This window comes from Gallinula chloropus (genome assembly GCF_964237585.1).
Source record: "Gallinula chloropus genome assembly, chromosome: 18".
Classification (NCBI taxonomy): Eukaryota; Metazoa; Chordata; class Aves; order Gruiformes; family Rallidae; genus Gallinula; species Gallinula chloropus.
The window spans coordinates 7,042,022-7,069,293 of record NC_140103.1 but is presented as its reverse complement, the minus strand read 5'-3'; the positions used below and the strand labels follow the sequence as shown (position 1 = coordinate 7,069,293).

Sequence of the window (27,272 nt, the reverse complement as noted above, 5' to 3'; positions counted from 1 at the left end):
TCCATGGATACATGGTCCTGGGCCATATCTCATGGCCACATAGCCATGTCTCCCCACAACTGTGGTAACCCCACTTCGTGGCAGTGGCACTTCCCACAGGGCTGGTTCCCCTCTCCCCATGGCTCCAGCAACTCTTAACCAGGTACCAAGTTTGGATACTCCCAGACCAGGCTGGGTGTTGGTCCTCAGCCCAGCAGGGAGTGAAAGGCTCTTTATCCCACCTCTCCTTCACATGTTTGTTTGATCCCTCCCACAAGTTTTTTCCGGTGCCTTGGGTTTCTCACTGCCTGTGCCTTCTGCCCGGCCATGCCACAGTTTTCACTCTGAATGGGGTATTTATCTAAATATATCCAAACCCATCCCTCTAATTCCTTGTGACTTCTGGGGGCAGCGAGTGGTTCGGGATGCTGTTTGGACTTGTGCAAAGGTAAAAAAGGATTGAACTGTAATTCAGTGCTGTCCTTAAGGCCAAGCTGGGGTTGGTGTCTGGGATTCCTCTGGTCCTTGATCTGGGCACTGTGAGTCATGTAGCACAGCTGTAAAACTTGCCCTGGCTCCTAGATGCCTTCATGCTTGGTTTTCCAAGAGGAGCAAAGAGACAAAGTTATATTAATAAGAAGCCTTGATGCACACCCAAGCTAGGGATCCTGAGGAGAGGTGGGTGCCGATTCTTCTGGCAACTGGCTAAATACAGATGAATATTTATAACGTGCTGTGTTTGCTCAGGCAGTAATGACACGCTGCGTTTTTGGAGGTGTGTTTTGTCAAAAGCAAGTGTTCTGTCCCTGATGCTGTGTGGTGTGTGGTGGCATTCCCTCCTCCCCTGTACTTTTCTTATTTTGGCTAATTAAGCTAGAACAGTCAATTCCAATTCCTTTTTTTCCCCTTTCACTGCTGTGCCGATTTGCTTTAGTTTATTTAGTATTTTAAAATGGCTTCTATTTAAATTTGGAAGGGAAGAGAAATAAATCTGCTAAAAATATTTCTATTCAGATCATATGTTGTGGCTTTTCTCTTTTTGAAGAATGAGGTCTAATTTTTGAACCTGAATTCACTTGGCACTAGTCTTGGCTTCGGCAATGTTGGGTTTCCTTTTGTTTTAAGCTAATTCCCTTTTTTCCTACTGCTGGGCTGCGTTTATGTCTCTCTGCTAGCAAAGCTTTTAGACATGTGTTGGGTTTGAAAGTGGTCATCCAAGCAAAGTTATGTATGTGCAGAATATCTGAGGATGGGGCGCTGAGTGTGTTTTATAGTGGTCCTGGGTGCAGCACTGTGGGCCTGAAGCATTGCCAGTCCTTATACTTACCCATCCACATCCTGTTTGCAAAAAGATGCAGATCTTTTAGCTTTCTTCTCTGTCCTTTGATCTGGGAAGCTGGGACCTTGTTATAGGTAGTGTGGGGTTGGGGGTTTTTTAGAAGGGACAGAGGTTACTGAATAGTTAAAACTTTTGGAAGAGAGAAAAGGTGGAAAAGAGCAGGAGGATATGAGGTATATTCAATAACATAGAAATTCCCACACACTTCTTTGCGAAGAACTTGTTTTATTAGATTAAAGCTTTATCTTAAATGCTTAGGCTTGGCCAGAGTATGTTTCTAAGAGAGGAATGTGTGACTGAGAAACATGGGAAAAATAACTGGGGAGAAAACAGCAAAGAAAAAGAGAGATGATATGTAATTTCTGACAAGCTATGTGACTGTCTTTTGTCCCTGTCCTCTGGATGGGTAGTCTGAGTTCCTGGGCCTTCCAAGGGTTTTGAGGCAGGTTTGCACATAGGAGTTTCTTATGAGTACTGGGATGTGCATCTTAGCTGCACGCTCCTGCAAAGAATTTCTTGAGAACAGCAGACTGTGAGGCTGTTAGTTGTCTACCCAGCTTGCTTTAATTTTTTTTTTCTTATTGCTACTCAAAAGTTTCATCTCTTACAGCAAGCAGAAGAGCAAATTGCAGATGCTTCAGAGTAAAGGTATGAATAAAATCTCATGCCTATAGAAACGGGGAGATGCACAACCACAGTCCCTGCAAGCAACCACAACTAAGTCAAATATACATATTAAATAGAAGTCGTCAGCATGCACAGTAACAGTGTGGATATGGGAGAGATGATTTACGGCAGAAACCTTCATTTTTGGTCACATTCTGAGGTCAGGTTTTGAGTGAAACCTGCAGTCAGGTCAATGGGTTCCTGAATTTTCTGCCCTGTGAGTAACATCATCAGTCCCCTCTAGCCTGAAGTTCAGGCATGCGGTGGGTTGATGCTGATCCTGTTTGTGGGTGTATTTATTTCATGGCAAGTGTCTAAATGTAGTGCCTGTGTCCAGGTTTGGGGTGCTTTAGTTCCACCTGACCCTTCACCCTCTCTCAGGGTGCGATGTGGCTCCCAGCATTGTGCAGCAAGACCCTGGTCTGCCTCAGCTTTGATGCTCAGCCCTGTGCTGGATGCTCAGCACCTCGCAGGACCTGTCCTTTGCCCTGTAGACCTTTCATCTCAAGGAGCCTGGAGCAGCACTGACCACGTAGTTCTTCACCCGCAGCCCACCCCTCCCTCCTCCACCTTCATCCCTGCTCCATCCCTCACTCGTGGGGTGCCCGCGGTGCCTCCCCGCCTCCCCATGCCTGCAGAGCAGCCCTGAACCTGCCCCTCGGAGGCTGGATCTCTGCTCATTAGCTGATGTTTGCTGAAACCGGATACCTGGGGCACCCCAGCCAGCCAGCGGAGTCCCCTGGCTGCAGCTATTTAAAAGGACAAGGGCAGCCTTATAATTTCCACCCCTCTCACATCCATGTCCCTCCCAGCACCCGGTCCCAACCTCTCTTCTCTCCTGGATCCCTGCAGCATCTATGACCCACGAGTGGAGCGACGACCCGAGGGGGACCTGCCTACGCCAGCCCCGGGGAAGGATTATCTGTTGAACCGGGGGGAACCTCGGGCTTGCCAGGGAGCCTTGGCTTGCTCAGGGCCCCGGAGCCTGGCAGGCACTCGCTGGCCCCCAGCGCAGGAGACACCTCGAGACTGACTGGGAAGGAGGGAGGGAAGGAGCTTGGGCTTTGTGTTGTTTGGGGTTTTGTTTGTTTGTTTGTTTGTTTGGGGGTTTTTTTGGCCTTTTTTATTATTATTTTCTAAAAAGTAGAAATTGCTGTAAGCTGCTGGGACCAATGAGTGCCAAGGAACGCGGGTCTGCGAGGAGACGGTGCACAGCCCCTCGCCTCCCTGCAAAGTAAGTGCCCAAGGCAGAGAAGCTGTGCAAGGGGGAAGGGAGCAGGGGCAAAGGGGACACCCAGGGGTGCAGGGAGGAGGTGGGAGGGCTCGTTGTGGTGGGCTGTCCTCACCTGCCTGGGGGCACCCCACAAAGCTTGAGGGGTTTGCTCTGTCCGGGTGTAGGCAAGGAGGACCTGCCGGAGGGGTGCGCAGCGGCTGGGTCCCATCTGGGCTCTGCAGGAGCAGGAAGAGGCGCAGGGATGGGGATGCAGGTTTTGTCCCCGCGCAGAAGTCCCCCCTCCTGGCACTGCCGGCTCAGGGGACTTGGGGTCTGATGTACTCTGGACCTTGCATGAAAGAACTCATCCCGCCCTCCCTGCCCTCCCAGGTTCAGCTTTTATCTCTTGGCAGGGGGAGGGATTGTCTGGAGATGCCCTGCGCCCAGTCCCCTGTCCCCCCTCCCTGCGGAAGTGGGGCGAGGAGGGGAGCAGGGGTGGGGGGGCTTTTCTCCCTCCAGCCTGAGCCCCCTCCCCAGGCTCCCAACTACCTCTGCCAAGTGCTGAGCCCCCAGGAAAAGCCATGTTTGGTACCTTGTAACGGGGGTCCTTCGCCAGCCCTGGGCGAGGGGCTCGCAGCAGAGGTCTCAGGTGAGTGCAGACGAGCAGGGACCTCCACCAGCAGCCTCCTCCGGTGTGGGGCTTGTGCCTTTCCCCCACACAGCCTGGCAGGGGTCTTGGATCGCTTCTCTGCAGCTCTTCTGGCCAAGAGAGTTTCTTCTTTTTCTTTTTCTTTTTTTTTTATTATTTATTTACTTTGTATTCTTTTTTTTTTTTTTTTTTTTTTTTGTAAGTGCTTCGATATTACAGAGGAGGGCAGCAGAGAGAGGCAGCCGGGACATCCTTAAATAATTTTCATTTCTCAAAATCTGCCTTTTCCTCTTCTCTGTAAGTCCAGAGGAGAGATCCTTGGGGGGGTGGGAGGCACATCTGCAGTGCGAATAAAAATAATAATTACAACCACCAACCAACCAACAACAAAAAAGTAACAGCTAAGGAATAAAAAAAAAAAAAAAGAACCCAACACTTTCAGACAAGAACTTTGGAAATCAGAGATCACAGAAATTGCACTATTAATAAGGAGGAGAAAAAAAAAGAGAGGGAGAGGCAAGAAATCCAGCGACCGTAGGCCAGCCTGGCTTCCTAGCGTGTACTTTCTGTTCTCTTTCCTTTTTCCCAAGGTAATTGCAGTCTGCCGAGAGGGAGTTAAATGGGATTAAAAGATCTGTGTAAGCAAAAGGACCCAGAAGAGAAGGAGGAAGGAGTGAGCCGTCCGGGCCAGGGGGTGTCTTTAACACAGCTGAGCCCCTTAGAGAGGCAGAGAGCTGAGCTCCTGGGAAGGATGTACCCACAAACCGGCCTGTCCCCCTTTTTCTGATGGATTGCCGCAAAAATTGCCCGAAAGAGACAATGCACTAAACGTGATGGAGCCGGAATCAGAGCCGGTCTCCAGACTCAGAGCTACAGCAGCAGGCAGGGGGTGAGTACAAAGTCCGACTTCTCCCGGCGCTGGGGAAGGGCATCCCGGGCGGGGATGGGGGTGCCCGGGGAGCCGGGGGATCCCGGGAGGGCTGCCGGAGGGGAGAGCCGGTCCGAGAAGGGAGCTCCGCTCCCGGGTGGCTGGGGATGGGGTGGGGGAAGACATTCCTTCTGCCAGGGGATGATGTGAAAACTCCTGGGCTGGAGAGGAGAATGGGCTGGGAGAAGGGAGGCCACGCTGGAGCAGGAGGGTGGGAATGGGGCTGGGGTGTGCGGAAAGGGGGTGATAGCGGGGGGCTCTGGGCCGGGGAGGGCAGGAGGAGACCCCCTTCCCGCTCCCCCCACCCCCCCAACCCCCCTTTCATTCTCACGCACCCAGGGAAATGAGCTCCCAGCCCGGGAACTGGGGTGCGGGGGGGAGGGGGGTGGGTGCCGATGTTGCACCCACGCGAGATGCAGGAAGGGGTAATTCCACCTCCCCGCTCCCTCTCCACACCTCCATCCTTCCCGGGCTCGCCTGGGGAAGGGAGGTGTTGGGAGAGGGGGTAGGGGGGCAGATTCCCCAGCTCCCCCAGGGAGCAGAGGACAAACGCTGATCCCTACCCCCAGCCCCGCGGGGACGTGGGGACACGAGTACCTGGAGATGCCGCCGCCGCAGTCCCCGGGACAGCGGGAGAGCCACGGAAGGGCTGAGGCACGGCGAGAGGGGCAGGCGGCTGCCGGGTGCACGTTCTTCGTGTGCCGGAGATAGGCGGACAGACAGCAGCGGGTATCTCTAACAAAACCCCAGCACCCGCCCTGCTCATCCCCTTTCTCCCGCAGCTGGGGCCGGCGTTCGCTGCTCTCATTGTGAAGTTGGCGGGTGGTGTTGGTGGGGTTTGGTGTTTGTTGTTATTTTCCCGGGGACCCGCAAAGGGTTAAACCCCTCTGGTTGCGCTGTCGGATGTGCTGATGATTTACCGACACTCCCTTGGAAGGACTGGGATTCTTCTGCCTGGCAGTTTGAAAAAAGTTGTGTTACGGGATCGCTCGGCTCCTGCCAAGCTCGGCTGGGCTGCGAGCTCGGGGCTGGGAGGGTGGAAACGGGGCAAGGGGATCTGGGGGGGGACGACCCACCCCCCCCCATCCCTCCCTTCCCAACCCCTGAGGGTCACCCCGCTCCCGGCAGCCGCGCCATTAGCGCAGCGCTGGAGCCTGGACGTGGATGAATGTGCAGTTCCCTTTGTAGGCTGGGCGCACGCCGTCCTGCCTGCTCCGCCTGTGTGTAAACTGCTCCGGCGGTGTGTAGAGTTACGTGGGGCGGGGGGAGATCAGAACTGCTCCCAGGGGCAGCAGCCGGCTCCCCTGAAGGAGCTTTCTGTGTGTTTATATACTCCCGAGGACTGGATTTCAGTGCTTTCGGGGGGGAGGGGGTCGTGCTTGGGGTTTGTTTGGGGGGGGGTTGGGTTTCTTTTTCTTTTTTCCTTTTTCTTCTTTTCTTCTGCCCAGACGTGGCTGCGGCACGGCTGGAGGTGCAGGTAACTCCCAGTAGTACCTGTTTACTGTTGGGCATGGTCTGGAGCGAGCTGCCTGCCTGAGACCGCGTGAGGGTGGCTGTCAGAAATGGAGAAGTGGTGAGGGGAGCAGAGAGATGAAAGATGCCTTTGAAAGAGGGAGAATGGAGCGAGGGGAAGGGCCCCAGCGCTGGGGAGAGCCTTGGCATGAGGCACGGGCACTTCACAGAGCACCAGCTCCTGAGCAGGACAGAGAGGTTGACCACAGTCCTGCTGCAGATGGGGATGGGGACATCCTGCTCGAGTCCCAGGGCAAGTTAGACCCTGCTGAGGCTGGGTTTAGGAAACAGACCCAGGAGAAGGCAGCGTGGCTGCCTGCTTGCCAGAGGTCTGGATCTGTTCTTGGATCTCAGTGTGCCGGGCTAGCACCGTGCAAGGCTGCATGGGCTTTGCCTCTTGCTGTGCCATGGGAAATCTGCGCTTTGGTCTTTTCTGGTGACTCTGAGTATGTGAGCCTTTTGTTCCCTGGACCTCCTCTGGGTTAAATGCCTCACCAGCGTGCTGCTGATCCGTTCCCTCCTCAGCAGAGGTCGCTTGCTACCCTTCAGATTATCTCTGGATGGGCTTTTCTGGTGCTGGGCTTTCATTTGCTTGGCAGAGTTGAGTGCTGTGCACCCTGCCATGCCCACCGCTGGATGTTCCTCTTGAGGCCATTAGTCTTGGAGAAGGTCTTCTGAGACCAGAGTGGGTTGTGCCTGGGCTTGCCAGGCCACCCTTGTGCTACTGAGCCTTCCTCTGGGTAGGTGAGGGTTGTGCTGCCTGAAGGCAGCTCGTAATGGAAACCTTCTGGTAGCTTCTCACATGGTGCTGGGGGTCCCTCTTGCCCCAGCACTCCTGCAGCATCATCTGGAGCAGGGCTGGTGGCTGGGGAGGTGCCAAACATGCAGGAGACCCGTGGATGGAACTGGGAGGGTTGGCGCACCAGGGAAGGAGAAGCAGTTGCTGAAGCCTTGTCCTGGCTCAAGCAGCCAAAGCTTGTAAAACCAGAAGAACACAACGTTTTACAGGCTCTGCAAGCTTAAAATGCTGCTCTTGGTCATTTCTGTTGATGCATTTTTAGAGATCACAGGCATGGTAAACCACAGCAGCAGCTCTGGCACTCAGCTATGTGTGCCTAGACTGTGGCACTTGTGCTACTTCAGCTGTGGTTGAGCCATCTTGGCCCCTTGCAGCCCCAGCATTGTGTGCTGGCCATGGAGGAGGTCTGCCTGGTTCTCCTGGAGGTCTTTGCTTGGTTCCTGCTTGCTGTTGCAGCCCTGAGCTTGTTGACATGTATGTTGGGTGAGAGAGCTGCACCCATGGTGATACAGCACCTGCCTGGCACCACCCTAGGAGGGCCTGGAAGGGCTGGAGGAAAGCACAGCTGGTTTAAGAGGAAAAGTCCATTGCATGTAAGCCAGGCAGGTGACCTGGGGACAAGTTATGGCACTGCTGGGCAAATTCAGCAGTGGGAGCAGCAGGCAGGCAGATACACGGGTGTGCTGGGTGCCCTGGGGTAGAGAGGAGGCAACTGCACAGCCAGGAGAGAAGGGCAGTGTCACAGCCAGGGTTCCAAGCTGACATCCTGTGTCCAGGTCCCCCTCTCTTGCTGCCTCGATGTGCCTCTCTGAGCAGGTCCTTCTAATCAAGCTCAGCTTCATCCCCTTTCTGCAGTGGGTTGGGGAGATAAAATCTACCCTGCTTCTAAATGCTTGTGGAGGGTACACTATTGACCAAGAGCCGCCCAGGTCTGGTGGTGAGGGGTTTGTAGGAGATCCCTGAGGAGAGGCCAGCTCTGAGCATGTGTGTTCTCTTCCCTTCTTTTCCAGTTTGTTGGGGGCATAACTAGAAATGATGGACACTGACTGAAGTGCAGCAGGAGACACGGGGGAATTCTGTATGGGGAATTCTGTATGGCTCTGCCAAACCCCATTCACAGAAAGGAGGAATGCAAGGCAGTGTGTTGGAAGGACACAGAAGGACTGAGATGACAGGTCACATTTAGCACTTCTGTTTGTCGAAGTCTCCAGTTACTAACAGGACACAGAGGCAAAGGCCAGTAGTGAGCGTTGTTACCTCATACCACAGCGAAGTTGGTAACCTAAAAAGACGGGCTGGTGAGCAGAGGGGAGACCAAGTGATGTGATAGGTTGTCGCCTCCAGATTGGTCGGGGTGGTTTAACCCCAGGCAGCAGCTGAGCCCTGCACATTGGCTGGCTCACTCCTCCACGGTGGGATGTGGGACAGAATGGGAAGAGAAAAAGTGAGATAACTTGTGGGTTGAGGTAAAAGCAGTTTAATAGGTAAAGCACAAGGTGTGTGTGTGTGTGTGTGTGTGTGTGTGTGTGTGAGCAAAGCAAACCAAGGGATTCACTTCCCATCGCAGGTGGGTGTTCAGCCATCCCAGGTCAGGGCTCCATCACACCAAACGGGGCCTTGGGAAGACAAGCACGTCACTATGAACATCCCCCCCTTCCTTCACCCCCCAGCTTTATATGCTGAGCGTGAGCCATATGGCCTGGGATGTCCCTTGGGGTCAGCTGTCCTTGCTGTATCCCCCCAACCTAGTCACTGGTGGGGTGAGGAGCAGAGAAGGCCTTGGCTCTGTGAGTGCTGCTCAGCAGGAATGAAAACATCCCGGGGTTATCAAGGCTGTTTCCAGCACAAATCCATAACACAGCTCCTCACCAGCTATTACCCTGTCCTGAAGCCCCTGCAGAAGTGATGCCCTGGACCTTCTGGCTGCTTTGTGTAGGCAGTCCTCTTTATCCTTCGCTGCTGCCTTCATGCACGTGATCTTCACCGAGAAGACACTGAAATCTTCACCAAAGCTGGAAAGTGTTGTTGCTGGTCCTTGGACTTGCCTGTCCCTCTCTGCACACTGTTTCTTGCGTTGCACTTCTTGACGCTGGTTAGTTCCTGGGGACTGACCATGGGTGGTCCCAAAAAGCAGCAAAGCTAAGCTAAGTCAGTCCCAGCTATAGTTTGCACTGGAAAACCTTTGGGTTTACCTGAGCTTACATCCTAGGTATCTTGGGGCACTTCTTCACCTCTGGCTGTGGGAGTGGGATCCTCATTCTGGCGTTCAGAGGCTGTATGCAATAAAAGAAAGAAATGCCTCTGGTGGGTAGCTCTGTTAGAGTCTCTGTGGAAACCACTGGTTGTGGGAAGAAGCCGAGATAAAGGCAAGGTGGGTTTGATAGCTCTATATAAGGAAAAAAAAATCTTCCTTTACTACTGCTGCTCAAGCTGCTTATGCAATCCTGTCGCTGCGGAGTTGTAACGGAAAAAGAGCCTGCATTATAAAATCCTGCAATAATTAACAGCCCCATCAGTCACAGGTCTGCCATTTGGAAGCCGCTTTTGCTTTTTCCATTAAGTTGGTAGATTTTGCCAAAGTGTTTTTCTTCAGTGTTTTTGGCCTTCAGCCCCGCTGTCGACTCGTACGGTGTTGGCTGTGCAAGGGGTCCAGGACCAGGGCTGAGGCCAGCTGGATCCCATGCTGCTCATTCGTATCCTTTATAGCCCTGTCAGTGTCACTGGAATGAAATGATGTGCTGGATTTTCCCCCTAAGGTTTATTCCCCTCGTTGTGTTGGTCAGGGGGATTTGGGAAGCAAGTTTGGGTTGTGCAGGTATCCCAGAAAAGCGCTGGACGTCAGTCTGGTGTGTTGTGTCACCGTTGTTTGAATGTAGCCATGCAAATCTGATTCTCACTGGAGAAGAGGTGTTCTTACAGCCTGGCACTGCTGTGGCCCTGGGATTACCATCGTGTTGGTCATGTCTTTCCCCTCATCTTCCCATGCTCTCATTGGGCAGCCGAGCCCAGCTGCTGATACCTGGCGAGGTCTTTGAGGTCTTTGTTCCTTGAACATGTGGAACTGTGTCCATGTCTTAGAGCTCCGCAGCTCCTTGGGAGGTGACCACAGAAATGCAGGTCTTCCCAAGAAGTGGGCTGACTTTTAAGTCAGAAAGACTTCTGCCAGAGGTATCTGTGAAGAATCATCCTCTTCCTTTCCTACCTCTCCTGAGTAAGGGCAGCAGCTCCCTTTGCACTCAGCCGTGCCTTCAGCCCAAGCACTGTGTCCCATGGGATGAAGTGGGCAGGAAACCCCCAGGTCTCACCAGCTGGAGATCTCCTGGGCATAGTGAGGGTTCCCTGGGTTAGCCTGTGGCTGGCTACAGGATACGGTGAAAGAATACAGTCATTTGGCTCTTCCAAGCTGTTGTTCCTTTGTGCGTAAGCTACAGCAGCCCCTGAGCTCCAGACATGTGCAGCCCAGCACCAGAGTAATGGAAAGAAGGATGAGGTTCATCTCATTTGTTTCCCAGCCGATGTGGGGCCGCTCCAGTATTTTGTCCCTTCAAGCCTGAAAATATTAGTGGCTGGATTCCTGCACGGATTCTTACATTCAAGGCCAGGTTTCCCCACTGGTGTGTAAATCACTGTGGCTTCCTTTTATCGGTGGGAAAGGGTCTCCTGCACTGGGTGAGCATCTGGCCCAGGGTAAGGCATTGTTTCAGAGGATATGTGTTCTTGCAGTAAAGATGAGACTTGATGGCAGGAGAAGAGTGGTCTCCACTCCCATTCAGTAAATTATTTCTATTTGCCAGATCAGAGGAGAAGAGCAAGCAGCACTCTGGCATCGTTTCATGTATCCCAGCGTTCGCACTGGGCTGGCTGAGATGAAGAACAACCTGTGGATGTCCCACACTGCTGTATCTGGCACTTTTTACATTACATTTTCCTTTACTTTTTTTGCCTCTCTTCCTCCAGCAGCTCTTGCTGATCAAGCTATTAAATACCATCTCTAGGAGATGAGGGAGTTCGGTCTTCAGACTTTCCACTGACAGTTTTAAGTGAGCTTAACCAAGGAGTTTCCTGTGTTCGTTATTTGGCTACAAAGCAAGGAAGTTGGTGGGGGAAGGGGCAGCTTCAGCTACCTTTCTGGTAAAAGTTTTCCTCTCTGCTGGCACTTCAGGGCTTAAAGTTCAGCTAACAGAAAGGATTGTGTGATTCGCCCTCAGGTGTGAAAGCATCTGAGAGCCCACTGTGTTTGGGAGTCTGCAGCTCTCCCTCTTTCTACAGTTTCCCACCATACCAAGCTAATGAGAAAGTCATTAACGCCAATAGCATGGGGTGCTGAGTGGTGAGAGGCTGTCCCCCATCTTTACACCTGCGTGTTAAAAAAGGAACAGATCCATGTAGGATTTTGGATTTTTAGAAGGTTTCTAAGCTCATAGTCAAGCAACAGGACTCTGAATTTGTTTGCTGAGATACAGGTCACTGTGTCAGTTCTACCTGTGTCCTCACAGACATGCATGTGCACTGCTGACGTGTCTTTTGACCTTCCAACCTTGAATTACTTCTCCATCCTCTGGCTCTTCTGATCTTCTGTCCTAGATGGAATGAGTGCCAAAGAGTAGCAGCAGTCAAGGGACCATTGACCCTGCACTTCAGAACACTGGTGTGGTTATTGCTGTAGGCTTGGTCAACAGCCCCTAATCCCAGTGGGAAAACTTTCCTCTAAATTCAGGGGCCTTTAGATGACCTTAAAGTAGTGAAATGAAATCTCAGCCGGAAGCGAGCGCCGTGTTGCCCAGCGCCTGTTTTCCACTTCCCTGAGACACACAGACACTGCTGCTGACTTCCCCAGACTTGTGATCAAGGAGACCCTTAACAGGGACTAGTGCTTGTCATTTAATGTTGTAGAAACTCATTATTTTTTTCTTTTCTTCCAATTTTTAGGGGATTCTGCTTTCTCTGGACTGTATTATGTTTTACCTGGTTCCTGGGATTCACACAGGGAAATTCTGAAGGTAAATGATGCTCTTTTTTTTTTTTTTTTCTCTCCCAAAGTAAAACCCAAGTGCTTGGGTATCGATTTAGGACCATCATGTAATGAAATGCGTTTATTCCTGCTTGTTGCAGTACTGCTGATGCAGGCAGTGCAGTTAACAGCTGGCAGAAGAACCTGGTCTTTCCAGGTGATTACACACCTCAGGGGATTCTCAGAAGTGCCTGTCTGTTTGCTGGAACCGGTGGGAATGAAGCACTACACCACGTTGAAAATGTCACTGGCGTGTACCTGCACTCGCTAGGACTTACCTGCCTCTAGAAAGTGCCCCTTGAGGCTGGGGCATTAAGGAATTAAGTGTTTCTGGCAGATGGGCTTTTCCTTGACTTGAATGCAACCCATTCACGCCTCTTGCAGGCACATGGGATGTCACACGTGCAGAAATTACAACAATTTTAAAAGTAAAAGCTAATTTAAAGGAGAAAAATCCCACAGGGGTGGTTGATAGTAGAATTGGCTGTGTCTGGGTCTGTCGCTCTGCTGCAAGGGAAGCATTCTGCAGGGGAGTGATCATGCACCTTCACACTGTCTTTACTCCTGCTTCTCCAGGCATCCCCTCCCCAGTGCTGCTGGGGATGTGGACAAAAGGTTGGGGTACAATAATCAGTAACCCCAGAAGAGGAGATAGAAAGCTTCAAAGCCAATAAAAGTAAATTAATGTTTTGCACTTGATGGTGGGAGCTGAACATCTCTGCAACATCTGTCTGTAAAGGAGCCGCTGCCTCCCCTTAAAAGAGCAATACCCCTTCCACATGGATGCTTTACACAGGCAGATGTTGGAACTGAACAGCTTCCTCTGCAGTCGATAGACAATAAGTGGACTAGGAGGCTCCAGGGCTCTCCTCTTAGTCTCCAAAACATGACGGAAAAATAGAAAGTTGGTCAAAGCTCAGCTGTAAGCCAGCCCATGGAGCACTTTTTATGGGGGGGGGGGGGATACATCCCTGCCATCAGCAATTTTTTAAAAAAATGTAATATTTTCCAAATTCTGCTTCAATGCAAAAGAGGTGAACATCTGGCCGAATTACTTAGTCAAGCAGTTTTCAGAGCAAGTTTTATGTCAGCTCATAAAGAGGCAGAACAAATGCTGTGTCTTGGCGTCTCCTTTCAAGTAGTTTTTAATATGCTGTTTAGATTCATCTCCATCCATCGTTTTACTCCCATGATAATTATGGGATAGTGCCACGTCTTTTGATTGTTACCATCAATCTAAAGGAAATGCTTTCACTTCGCTCTTATTGCAATACCTTAGTGTGGCAGATAACTCCCCCCTGAGATAGGCTCTCTGTGATAAAGGAATTTAAAACATCTTGCTTGGTTTCCTTGCAATCAGAGACAGGCTCCTCTCCTGGGTACCAGAAAGGAAAAAAAGACCTTCCCAGGAAGCAAAGGCTGCAGGGAAACATTGGTGGCTTGAGACTGTGTTATCGTTCAGGATTTTCAAACATGAGATGTGCAGATGCACTAAGAGCATGTTCATAGAGCTGTGTGTGGATGAAGCTAAGCCAGTGCTGTGGGCTTTTAAAAACACTGCAGTTACTCCTGTAAGGCTTAGGGGTCTTTCTGCAGACTGGAAAATCAGGGAATGCAGGGGATGATTTTTCTGTAAGTGTTATAAATCCAGAAGATCATGAGGTTAGTGAGTTCATCTGACATGCTGGGTGGTAATTTTTGGCAAATGTAGCATTTATTCAACCTTAGTTTAGCTGTGGGCATCGCATCTCAGCTGCTGGAATCTAGAAAGCTGCAAGTTATTTCTCCTCCTGTGTTTTGGCTGCTTTTTCTTATGGAGCTTATTGCATGGGGAAAGCAGGAGGGAAAGAGAGATTGGAAGAAGAGCAATAAAACATTTTATCCCCTCTTTCAGAGATGAGCATGTGATTGTTCAGGAATCCACGCATCTCACTTCATGCAGTCAGCTAGAAGCTTTTCCCAGTTGCTCAAATGTTGCTACAGGAATGTTGCAACGAGCTTCAAGGCACCTGGGACCAGGCAGCTCGGAGTGAATGGTTTTTTTAAATAATGTGTTTTGATGGAAAAATCTACAGAGGAAAAAATTTGAGGGGGAAAAAGTGCTTTGCTAAAGTTGGAGCTACTTAGGGAAGCCAAAATTACCTTGCTTTTTACGTTATTGATGACATCCCATCATCCCAGGGGATGTGCCCCACCAGCCCAGGGCAGTCGGCATGGGATGGACAGGCAGACGGGCTGGGTGCACAGGAGTCCTGAGCTGTGTGCCTGGACCTGGTGCTGGAAAATCCACGTACGTGTCCTGCATGAGGTCTGTTTTAATCAGGTTTTGCGTAGGCATCTAGAATTTGGCTCTACCTTAGTGGGCTCTGAGGGAAAGGAGTGGTTGGGTTGTGCTTTGGGTTGGGTTTTGTTTTTTTTTTTTCCTTCTTAAGCACTGTTGGATGCAGTTGCTAACGAGGCAGTTGGATTGGTATTACAAACAGCAGCGGCATCCTCTGAGCAGGGAAACATCCTTACGTCTTTGCAGAGCAGCTACCAAATGAATAGCTCCTGGAGTGTAAAGCATCTCTGCCTACTAGACATACCACTGTCTCTCTCTGGGAGGGAAACTAAAAATACGTGTAGAAATTGGAAGCTGGAGTCTAGCTCCTGGTTTAAGTGGTAAATGTGTTTCCTTAGGGCTAAATCCTGGTGCCTTTGAAGTCTGTGGCAAGGGTCCCACTCGACTTTGCTAGCGCCAGGCCTTGGCCTTTACTATTTCATGGGCTCTGGGGATTGTCCAGTATGAAGATGCTGCTGTGATTCCTCCCTTCAGCGCAGAGAGGGGAAGGCTCTACCTCTGCTGTGCTAAGGGACAGCCCTGTCGGGCAATGTGGCAGAACAGCAGCGTGGCACCAAGGATTTCTGGGGGTGGGAAAAGTGCTGCTGTTAATTCCCTGCACAGCACGTGTGAGTGTTATCCCCTCTGCACACAGAGTGGGAAAACCTCCATCCCCTGTCATGTCTGGCTCATCCTCTCCAGGACAGTCTCAGCTAGAAATTAAGTCAAGCTGCCTTAAAAAAAAAATGGGAGGTGGGAATAAAGCTGAGCTCAGACAAAGTAAATATTGGTTGACTTGTTCTTACATACAAAACCGGCCAAGGTTTTTGCCAAAGTCAAGGAACAGAGGTTTGCTCATTATACTTCTTTCCTGGCCAGCAACATTACAGGCCTCAGACTGGCTTGAGTCTTCTGGCCAGCGCTGAGGATCTCTTTTAAGTGCCAGTTCTCCAAATATTGGGTATTGCACTGAATAATAATAGCTAAGGGTGAAAGAGGACAGACTCCAAGGCCCCTTCAGAAAGGTGGTTGGGTTGTTTTTTTCCTTTGGGCAACCCTTGATTTACTTTTAATCTAGGAAACTGCAGTCTCATGACACTGGCTGATACGCAGCCGTGATCGGCACGGCTGTGCTTCTCATTGTTAAATTCTTACCTTGCAAGCTCAGTGTTTGGGTTATACAGCCCAGACCAGCACCCATAAAGAGCACTTAAATACACAAGAGTAGCTGGTCATTGAGTTAAGGGGGTCAGAGTTGGGCAGGGAAGAGGAGAGGAAATCCTAGCTGACGTTCAACAGTGTTAGTCTAACCTTGATTTAGCTGTCTCTACTGTGTGGTTAGGATCTTTTATAAGCCCAGAGATTTGAGATGGAATAAGAGAACAGGTTTTGGGGCATATGAGCCTTTTTTTTTCAGGTCTGGGCACATTCACCCTTGCAAATTTTCTCACGTAGACCTCAGCATCTTCCCCAGTTAAGTAGTTCAGCTGAGACTGCTGCCAGCTGGCTCCACATTGTGTTTCTGTTGCCTGCTAATCTGCCTTGGACTCTGAGCTGCATGTGACTCCTGTTAGACATTAGGTCCAGAAACCAGAGGATCCTGCTTGCCTGTCCATTGCTGACTTCTCCCAGAGTCAGTGGAGAAAGACAGGTGCCCCCAGGGAGCAATCCCTCTCATCCCTCTTGAGCAAAGCACCCAGCTCCGAGGTGACAAGCACTAGGGGAGAGTCCTACCTCTGTGGCTCAGTGGCAGCCACAACTAGTTTCTCAGCTCTTCACAAACTGGGTCTGGTTCCACCAATTCATTAAAATAATTGAAGACTGTAAGGTAATCTGCTGGGGAAGAGTACTGCTGTTGAGAGCCTTCAGTGGTTTAGTGAAATGTAGATGCAATCTTTTTCATGCTGGGAGGCACCTTTGCTTCCCTAAAGTCTCCAGAGATCAAAAGCTGCTGCTTACTAATTTGGAGAGAGACAGATACAAGGCTTTTGCTCCCTTTGAAAGTTCTGTTCCTTGCCTTCTGGGGATATAACACTTTGCAATCCCAGCTCTGTTGTTCAAATTCCTTTCCAGCTGTGTGGTCAGTACTCAGAATTAGATCCCAGAAAAATGGACCATTGGTGCTCAGTGGGAAATTTCCTAGTAGTGAGGTCAGCTCCCTCCAGAACATCTGGAGCTGGTCCCTGGTGGACAGCAAGCCAGATGCACCATGGAGCTGATGTATTTTGTCTGTGGCTGGTGATGAAGTTGAGCATGCACTTGCTCCTTACACTATGTTGAGCATGCACTTGCTCCTCACACTATGTGTAGAAGAGCTACATGCTCTCCATTCTGATTATTTGAACATGTACATGTGAGAGGACTCCACGGACTGGCTTGATGCCACATACCCATCCAGCCCTCGGGTTACCCAGCACCTCACGTTCTCTTTGCGCTTCCCTTTCAGATGTGGATGTTCTTCAAAGACTGGGCCTGTCAGGGAAAAGGCCATCAAGTGGATGGTCCTCATCACGTACAGTTCCTCAAGGAGTCATTCCTTTCAAATCAGGGGTCATCTTCACTCAGCGAGCACGTGTCGAAGCACCGGTCAGCACCATTCTCTCCTCAGGCTCCAGCACTGACCTGCTCCTAGTGCTGAGCCTCTGTTCCCACCGCATCAACAATGCTTTTCTCTTTGCTGTCAAGAGCAAAAAGAAGAAACTGCAGCTGGGGGTCCAGTTTGTGCCTGGGAAGATCATAGTGTATGTGGGCCACAAGCGCTCTGTATATTTTGATTACAATGTCCACGATGGCCAGTGGCACAATATGGCCATCGATATCCGTGGCCGGACAGTCACTTTATTTACTTCTTGTGGGAAGCACAGAGTACATGCGGATTTGCATTTTAAAAAGGACGAGGTGTTGGATCCACATGGATCTTTCCTCTTCGGGAAGATGAATCAGCACTCCGTGCAGTTTGAAGGAGCCATCTGCCAGTTTGATATTTATCCCTCCGCCAAGGCAGCTCATCATTACTGTAAATACCTGAAAAAACAGTGCAGGCAAGCAGATACCTACCGGCCGAACCTGCCCCCCCTCATCCCTCTCCTGCCCAGGGATCCCAGTGCTTCCCCGAGCACCCCACAGCATATGGACCCCTTGCTGCAGGGCCTGAAAAACCTGACCACTGCTGCCCCATCCTTGGGGTTTGGCAGGGTCACCGCACCCATCAAGACTCGGGGTTCAGGTGCGACAGTCGTCGCGTCGGTATCATCCCCACCATCACTGCCAAGACTGACAACCAAAGCCAAAAAGGTCACAGTGGCCCCATCTCTTGTTCCATGGAGTACCGAATCACAGCCGCCCACCCGCTCGCACCCTCGGGGGACGGTGACCACCCTCAGGGTGTCTCGTCCCACTCCCAGCACACGTGTGGAGACAACTCCTGTTCCTACTGCCAGAAAGACCCCACCAACAAGCCTGAGCCCTGCCACAGCCAGCAGGAAGGAGTCCAGGCAAGACACCAAAAAGATGATCAACCAAAAAACGATCATTGAGCCCTCTGAAGCGCCCAGTACTGTAAAGCCAATGAGGAGAACGACTGACAACACAACCAGCCATGTCCACCTTGTCACCCTAAAGCAAACCCCACCGAACCCAAGCGCTGGACCCGTTCCAAAGAAGCATGTGCCGTCCCCCACCAGGAAAGCAGAGCCCAGTAAAGTTCCTCTGGCATACCCCAAACCAACCCTGGGGTCTGCCCGTCCTGCCTCCAGAGCCAGGGCACGGACCTTCAACCTCACAACCCCCGCTGCCACTGACAGCTATCAGATCTTCGACCCTCTTGGACCCACTCAGTTTCCATTTTTACTGGGATATCCAGGTGTGAAAGGAGAGAGGGGACCTCAGGTAAGTTCAAGCTCTTCATCCTAACTATTCCTAGTTACCCCTCAGCTAAATGGTTGGCAGACCATAACCGACAAGGGTTTCTATAAAGCTTAGTGGACTGTGACAGCTCCAAACAGCAGCCAAGCACTGCTAGTTACATTTCTGGTGATGTTTAGTGTATTTCTTGTGTAACCTTGAGCACTTTGTGATGCTGGATGCCCCTGATAAGTTTGTGATTAGAGTTGCCACTTAAAGGTGGATTTAAGAAAAGAAAAGAATCCCACCTCCCTTCCTCCAGGCTGCTGTTTAAAATGTTGCTGGCTAAGTTGGGGCTTTGTTCCACACCCCTGGTTTTACTTGGGGCCAAGAGGGCAGAACTGCCAGTCGCCTTCCAAAGAAAACCCAGGTGCCTCAAAAACATGCCATACATGAAGTATTTCTTAACGCTGGCTATTAATTTGTTTTGTACCTGGAATTCCCATTTCCAGAGAAGTTCCCTGCTTCAGCAAATGCAAGTGGAGAGATTGCTTCAGGATTTATTTTTTTCAAACAACCTCCCCTCTGTTTTTATGGTATAAGTTAATTTATTTACCTTGTTTTTTATTTCTCATGGCCCACACTTAAAACATACAAAGAGTTTCCTTTATAAATTTAACTACTGCATTCCACACACAGTCACCACTCTCAGGGTGTATATCTTGGCTATCATAAAAGCATGCACACGTTCTGTGAGGCTAAAAGCAGCCAGGCCATGCTAATTACCTGGTGGTTTGTTGTTGTTATTTTCAAATGCAGGAACGCAAATAGGATCTTTAACCTGGCCAGCTTTCAGGAGGATTTGGTGTTCCAACCTAAGCCTGTTGCTGTGTCGTGTGTGTGAGAGGGGTTGTACATGTAAAATAAGTTTCTCCCAGACAAGTCTTTGGTTGCCAAGTTCCAGCCTAGAGCAAATTTTTACAGCTGACTTCTTAAAATAGTGCAGGAAGGGTTTACAATGGAAATATTGAGACTGGGTTACGAACACAACAGCAGTTGTGTCCGCAGATGTGCTGCTCCTTGTTGCAAGTAGCACCTGAAGCGCAGCGGTGGTTTCATGGAGCCCTCAATGAGTGCTTGCCCTCCAGCTTTGCCTTTTCCTCCTGTCATCCTGGGGTGACTTCTCACCTTCTCAGCTGGGTGGGGAGTCACTGAGGAGGGTGGTGTTTGGTTTGAGGTGTCCCATCTCTGGGAGAGGCGGAGGTGCTGCCCTGGGCAGGGGGATGCAGCCTTGTGCTCCTGCCCAACTTTACAGGCATGCTTCCCTTTGTGGTCCTTTTACTTGGAGTGGTTTTGCTCAGTCCCCACGCAGATGGAATGAGCAGCAGTGATTTTATCTTTGGGCAGTGTTTCGTGGAGAGTTGTCTCAGAAAGAAATGCAGCAATGGTGACCTGCTAAAACATCACTTACCTGTAAAGGTCAGTGCAGGTGGCCTGTCCTGAGCCCAGGGAAATCCCCACCTTTCCCACCTTCTTGCCCTGCACGTGTTGTGAGGGTGACCAACCTTCAAGCCCCCACTTCCCCCTACAATGTAAGGAGCTTGTTACTGGACTGGAGTGGAAAATCCCTCTCACCTCATGAATCATAGCAAAGAAACTGATTCAGGCTGTGGAGGGCTGAGGGAAGACATGGCAGGATTTTTCCATCCTGTCTGAGAACAACCAGAGTCTTGAATTGAGGAAAAGGAGAATGCTTTGAGGCTCTGTATGGCCTTATCCTCTTTGACTCCCTGGGACTTAGGGAGGGAAAGGTTATGGCTTGACTGGAGCTGGCTCCACACGCTGCTTGATAGCTCCTGTGACTCACTCAGAGATCTCTGTACCACACTGCACTGGATGTCTCTGACGTGGGAAGAGAAAGAGGAGAAAAGACCGGAATGGGAATGACATGTTGAGAAATTAATGGGGCACTTCTATGGCCAGGCGAGCGTGTTTCAGAGCAAGTGCTGATAAATGCTCTGTGCTTGAGTAATTACCTGGCGCCGTCCTCGTGCTGTTGGGCAGACGTGTCTGATGAGGTCAGTACAGCCCTTCCTGCTCGGCTGCCTGATATCACAGCCTGGCGCTTTCCCTGGACAGGGCAGGTTATGGGCTGGGAACAGCGTTCACGGAGTCTGGCACACGGGCGGAAGCGTAAGAGGATTGATTAGTTCTCCCAGTCGTGTTGCGTGATGCAAGGTCTCTTGGAGAAGGTGGTTGTGCCTGGGAGGGAGCTGTGAGTGGGAAGCTACGTTCCAGCTTTCCACCAAGGACTGGGGGTCCCCCTGGCAGTGAGGTACAGGCAGAGGCAGCCGGCAGCACCCTGCCTGTCCAACCATCCACCATCTCATCATCATCACCCCAAAACCAGGGTATTGTGATTGAGAGCCAGGGGGGTGAGGCAGTGATGACTCGGGCACTGTGGTCTCTGCACTTGTGGCATAGTGAGTGCTACCAAAAGAACTGTGGTGTGATCTTAGCTGTGCAGGAGGGCCCCTTCCCCATGATCGAGGGAGGTGTCCGCATGGGTGGAGCAGAGCAAGCAAGGGGCAAAAAGGACCCGTTCGCCTGGCTGCGGATGGCAGCACCCTCTGTGGGTTAATCTGTCCCGAAAGACCTTCACGGTGCTGTGCAACAGGAAATGGAGATGCTGCATCCCACATGCAACTAAAGGCAGAGCATTAATTCTTCAGGAATGTTGGGTTTTTCTGGGCGGTTAGAGGAGGGAGGGTAATAATGCTCTTAAAAAAGAAACATTTCTTGGGAACCATTAATAACCACAAGCATTTGGGATCTCAGCTCTCCATTTCTTTTGAAGGGGGGGGGTGGAAGTAACAAAAAAAAACACCCAAACATGATGCTAAGTCACTAACTCAGCACTGACTCAGCAGCTGGCAAACCCCACTCTGAATCATCCCCGTGGCTGCCCGCAGTACCTCTGCTGAGGCTCGCTCAGGATCCGCCGTCCCTTGCGTGGGGCCAAGAGAGCCTTCACTCAGCTTGTGGAGCAGCCTGACCCCAGCACATGCTCCAAGTAACTCGGGCACCCTCAAAAGAAAATGAATATACGACAAGCAGTATTTTGTTGCCAGCATGCCGAGCCCTCTGGCCTTGCAGGGCTGTGATGTGATAGATGGTTTGAACACTCCAGTGGATGGGAGGTGTTGGCTTGATGTACTAAGAGCTGGGAGATTCAAAGGGGGGCTGCAGCCCTGTCTCCTGCCCATCAGCTGGGGATGTGCATGCTCTGCGTTACATGGTAAAGCTGCAGCAAACCACTGCCCTGGCGCAGCCCTGGGCTCTAGCTGGGCTGCATGCAGTGTGCCCCAAGTTGGACCTTTCTCTTCCTAGATAAGACTGTAATTCCATAGGTTTTTTGGCCCTGCAAAGCAGAAGCCCCAGACTGACTCTTGCCCAGTGGCTGAGAGTTATTAATAGCACAAGAACACCTTACCTGATGCTGAACACACAAAGGAGTGGGCTGAGGCACTAAGAGGCTGTGGAAGCACTGAGCAACACGGGAGGAGCAGGGACGAAGGGAAGGAGCATATTTCAAATAATCCCCTGCATATCCAAGCTAGGAGATGCTCCAGCACCCTCTGGTTTCCCTCTGCCTGGCACAGTGCATGGTCAGGAGCCCCAAGTTCAGACCCTGGTGATAGCCACCCAGCCAGAGGAGTGGCATACCCCGGCAGGCACCCTTCTTTCTGAGCATCCCCCCAGTCTAGACTGCTCCAGCTGCCATCGTCCACACGAGCAGTTTGTCTTGGAGCCCAGCTCCTTGTGTAAAGACACAATCCTTGCCAATTCAATCAGTGGGCAGGGGAGAGAGAGGTGATTGGGAAAGCTGATAAAATATGAAGTGCCTATTCCCAGTCCTCCTTGTACCAGAAAAAGCTGCTCAGGCTGACAGCCTGTGATAAATTAAGGAACACACAATGTGTTTGAATGTCTCTTAATGAATGAGTCATATTAATAAAAAAGCCAACAGAAGATTGCATGCTTTGTGTAATACATGGGAAAAGCTTTAGCCTCGCTCACGCTGGAGTTAGATCGTATTACTTTTTTCTAATTTAACCAGAACTATCCCCAGAAGGAAATCTTACAGGCAAATGACTAATGACTAAGTCTAATGACTAAGCATCAGAGAGGTCTACTTGCTTAAAATGAAGCTCATTTTGAGGAGCGGTAGTTGTAGCTGTGATTGCTGCCAAGGAGGTAGGGATGTGTTGTATAAATCCATACAGGTATTTTTATAAATCTTTAAGAACAGAAAGTGAGCGATACAGTGTGGGATCCCTCTCTTCACACCTCATCAGGCTTCCTTACGAGGTCTGAGGCTGCTCCAGAGTCAGAAGTGGCTCGTGCAGAGACTGTTCCTGAAACATCTCTACATCAAAGCTGCTTTCATGGAGCTGGAATACTAATACCCTGCCATGCATTGTGCTGCCATTCCATTAGGAATCCACTTGCAGACAAGGAGGTTTCCGTGATAGGTGTTGTACAGACCCAGAATAAACATCTGTCTCTCTTACGGAAATCGTTTTACAAGACTGGCTTTCCACCAGCACCTTGGTTCCTGCCAGAATTATGAGGCCTTTTTCTTTTTTAGGCTGGTTGAAATTCAGATGTGTCCAAATTTATTGTGATAAGCCTGCCTTGGAGAAGAAAGTAACCAAAATAACCGGGTTTTAGTGTAGGTTCTGTCTCCCTCTCTGCGCAGTGCCTGGCAAGGACAGGGAGGTGAAGTAGGGTTGGCGTGCCTTTTCAAGATGAGGACTTCTCCTCCTCTCCTGTCCTCCAGAGCAGGGAAGTTTTGAATTCTAGTGCTGCCCCAGCAGCCGCTCAGTCCCTCCGTGCTTCCTTGCATACAAGGCTGAGCAGTGGATTTGTGGCAGTGGCCTTGCATGTGAAGTGTACCTCCCCCCTCCACGCCCAGAGAAAACAAGACGGGTTGTGTCTCTACAGGGGTAACGTTGCTGCTTGGAACTCAATGTGAGTGAAAAGCTTTTGATGTGTTTTCTGGCCTCCCTTTTAAGTTGGGTTTTACCTAATGCATTAGTGCTTGAAGAGAGAAGAACGTTCTCTGTCCTCTCCTCAGCCCTTACAGCGTTTTGTGCAGTGCAGGATGCTCACCTCTGAAATGCAGCCGGGTCTGGGATAAAAGAGAGCTAATGCTGTGCAGGGGTGCAGAACAGGGGGTCAGGGGTACGCTGGAGGGACCCCGAAGTCTAGATGTGTCAGGCCCTCAGTGAGCTGGAGTGTGAGCTGAACTGTGTCCTGCGTAATCATCAGCTACTCACTACTACACCGAGTACAGGCCCCTGGGAAAGCGATTACAGAACACTTTGCTGTCTGAGCCAGCTGATTCCATAACCGTTCAAAAGGAAGCGAGTCATTTCCCAAATCACTGACACCAATTCCTGTACCAGTTATGCTTTCCTTGAAGCCCTTCTGAGCAGGTTCAGCCTTGCTCGGGCCTTGAGATCTGAAGGCGCCTCGCTCCCGGGGGCATCGCTGCGGGCAGAGGAAGCGGTGTGAGGAAAGTCATGGTGTGGGAGAGGCAGAGGTATCAGCTGCCTGATCTCAGCAGCAGGAGGAAATGGGGAGATTTCTCTTGTCCTCAGGGTCCGATGTATTTCCCTTTCAGACAACTTCTCTTAATTTTTCATTTGCAATTGAAGCTTAAAAAGACAAGGAAAAGAAAAGTCCCCTTTGCGCCAGAAAGTTTCCCAGCAGCAGCTTAGAATAAATCCTGTAATCATTTGGTGGGATCAGTCATCGCTGCTAATGCTGCCGTGGGAAACTGAGAAGGGTTAAACTTTTATGTGGCTGCCGTTAGCTGCTCCACAGAAGTGTTGGGGCTGGTTAGCAGCTCAGCTGTTTGGCCTGAGAAGAGAGAGCCTCTGCTTCTGCGCAGCATTTCTCCTTGATCTCCGATTTTGCTTTGTGTGATAACAGGGTGCGTGTTCCCTGCCGTTGGCTGGCAGAAAGGAGCAGGCAAGAAGCCAGGGAGATGAGAACCGAAGTGCTAGGAGCAGCAGCTTGCTGCAGGAGGCTGTCAGCTTTGCTGATCTCATGGGCGTCCCTGCAATGGGAGGGTAGGAGCAGAGAAGCAATAAGCTGTCTCCAGCTGCCAGGAAACCTTCCCACTGCTCCCTATGGAATTCCTTAGGGATGCTCTGAAGGGTACAATGGAAAGGTCCATAGAGACTTGGTGTGATGGGTTCAACTATTCCCTGCGTTTGGGGTGAGATGTAGGGACCAGACGGACGTTACCTCCAGGCAGACTCTTAGTGGCGTGCTGCATGGTGCCTTGTGGATAGACGCCTCTTACTCTCCATGTCTCAGAGCCTTACGTTTTAAGTGGGACTGCATCCATCACCGGTAAGTAGCTGGGCCCTGATCCGATCTTACTCTCCTCTGGCCACCTCTGCAGACGTGCCTTTTTCTTTGCATGCATTCCAGTACTGCTCTCCCAGACAAAGTCAGTTGTCTGATGTTGGACTCTTGCTTGAGAACTTGAGCTGGATGCTTTAGAGCCGTATGTGCAGGGCAGAGGAGAAACGAGTCCCTAGGAGGGCGCACAGTATGTGTCCCATCCAGTGAGACTACTGAGGAACTGTGTGAGCAGCAACGCGCCGTGTTTCACAGCCGCCTCTGTTCACCCAGCTACCCCTGGTTACCCTGGTGCGTCTCCACCTTGGCTTGCGTCTGACACCTGTGTGGTCACACTCTTGCTGTATGCAGTTGCCAGTGGCTGGCACCTTTTAGCCACTCATCCCACAGTCACTTTACCCCTCTTACCCCCAGGAGAAGGGATGTTGGGGGGAAAAGCTGAAGTAAAGGCAAATTAAAGCAAAGAGATGGGAACTACTCCTCCTGTGCTGTTCCAGCTAACTGCCCGAACAATGCATTCCCACTCCAGTGCAGGTATTGACTCTCTCCTTAGCTTCAGTTTATACTGAACAGCTCACATTTTTTGGAGAAGGTTTTTACTCAAGTGGCCAAGTACAATTGCAGCTGCTGTTAATAGGAAGGTGGAAAAGGTCACCTCGATTCTGGTACGCATGGAACGCAGCTCTCAGACAGTTGCATCTTCTCTTTTGCTTCTCCTCCTAAGGTTTTGATGGAGAAAAGGTTAAGGACTTGGATTAATCTTTGGTAAGCTCTGTTAACAGTTGCAGGGTCAGTTGCATTGGATTCGTGTTTGGAGAGTTATCTTCCCAACTAAAAGGGGAAGGGGATTTTTTTAATAAAAGCTTGGATTCTGGAGCACAATTATACATGAGGCTTAAAAAACCCTACAATCGTGTGTCTATTTGCACAGCTGTATAATTGCATTATGCACGGGGCCCTGAGCTGGCACAATGGCAGGTTAAAATGCTGTGTGTATTGCTAAAATGGGGGTCAGCTGTATCAATGAGGGTTGTTAATACAAGGACCAGTAATACTGTGTTAGCCAGCAATAAGCAACTTGCAAAGAGGTCAGATGAAGCGTCCCAGGCTATAGAGACTGGAAATCTCCAGGTCAGGCAGCAGTGTTGGGTAGCAGCAGTGAGTGATACGGAGGTAAAAGTCCATCCCTGTGTGTCTCGGTGTGGGGCATTAGCTGCTGTATGCTGTGTAGGCTCTTATGCTTTGAAAACAATCCTTTTCTTGTCATCTTTACTACAGATAGAGATAACTAAAGGAAAAAAACTTTCGCTTCCTTTGATGTCCTGACAAATGAGTAGCACAGAGAGAACTACCCTGGGCTTTGCTTACTCCTCCCACTGACTTTTTCCTACTGTTCCAAGTTTGGCTGGATGTCTGTCTTTTTTTTTTCTTTTTTTAAAGATCTCTTTTATCCTAATTCATCAGTTGCCTATGTATAGGAGGGTTGGGAATGACAGAATCATAGGGGTTGGAAGTGACCTCAAGAGATCATCAGGTCCAACCCCCCTGCCAAAGAAGGTTCCTTAGGACATATTGCACAGGGGAGTGTTTATTCATCCATTACCTGTATGGTTCAGGCATGTTTTCTCTGTTCAAGATCTTACCCTGGGCATGAGATTTAGGGAGATTTTGGTAGGAATCCCCAGGATTTATTTTTGGAGCACAGGAAGTTCCCCACCAACATGCAGAAGAACTTTTCCCCAGTGAGGGTGAGGGAGCCCTGGGACAGGCTGCCCAGGGAGTGTGGAGTCTCCATCTCTGGAGAGATTCCAGCCCCGTCTGGGCACCGACCTGTGCAATATGAGCTGGGGAGCTACTTTGGCAGGGGGGTTGGACCCCATGAGCTCTCGAGGTCCCTTCCAACCCCTGGGATTCTGTGATTCTATGATTCTGTTACTGAATCATGCACTCAACAACTCCTGAGAACTGCATTAGAGAGATGAACTTTTCAGTCTTCCTTGGGGCCAGTAATGCACCGCAGAGCCTGAGCAGCAATGCCTGGCAGCACTTCAGCAGCAGCAGGGTCAGCCTTGCAGTGGGCTCTGCTCTGGACCCACCTCCATGAGGTCCTACAGAGATGACCCAGAGGGGAGGGAGTTGAGGCTGTGCTGAGGATGGAGCGTGGTTGTGGGGCTCATGCTGCACCAGCTCCATGTGATGCACCCATCTTCCCCATGGAGCTTTGCTCCTGGGATGTGCCCTCCTGACCGCCACGCATTGGGGAGCTCAGGCTGCCTTCCAAACATCCTCCGGTCTGCAGCTCTGGATCTCTCTTCCTCCTGGATGCGATGAAAGCCCATCTTTTGTAACAAGCTACTAGAATATAAATCCTCTGGGAGACACTTTAATTAACAGTTATTCTTGTTAGACATATTTGGCTTGGGGGAAGAGAAGTTGTGAGGAGTTATTAGGAGTTGCAAATGGTTCTCCAGAAGTCTGAATTCTCCAGTCCGTTGAAAATATGAATAAATAAATGAATAAATTCAAAGGAGCTCAGGCCTCATTGGTGAAGTATTTTTGCCTAACATGTTTCAGA

At 50.5% G+C, this 27,272-nt stretch overlaps 1 protein-coding gene across 1 annotated transcript in view; it reads left to right on the top strand.

Moving 5' to 3' along the window:
- The first annotated feature begins 4,165 nt into the window (after window positions 1–4,165).
- Window positions 4,166–27,272, top strand: part of COL27A1 (collagen type XXVII alpha 1 chain) — a 153,548-nt gene continuing 130,441 nt past the window's right edge. The window contains exons 1-3 of the mRNA XM_084272449.1: window positions 4,166–4,735; window positions 12,015–12,085; window positions 16,863–18,304. Of these exons, the coding sequence (XP_084128575.1) occupies window positions 4,680–4,735; window positions 12,015–12,085; window positions 16,863–18,304 (1,569 nt within the window). The 5' untranslated portion in view covers window positions 4,166–4,679. The remainder of the gene's footprint in view (window positions 4,736–12,014; window positions 12,086–16,862; window positions 18,305–27,272) is intronic.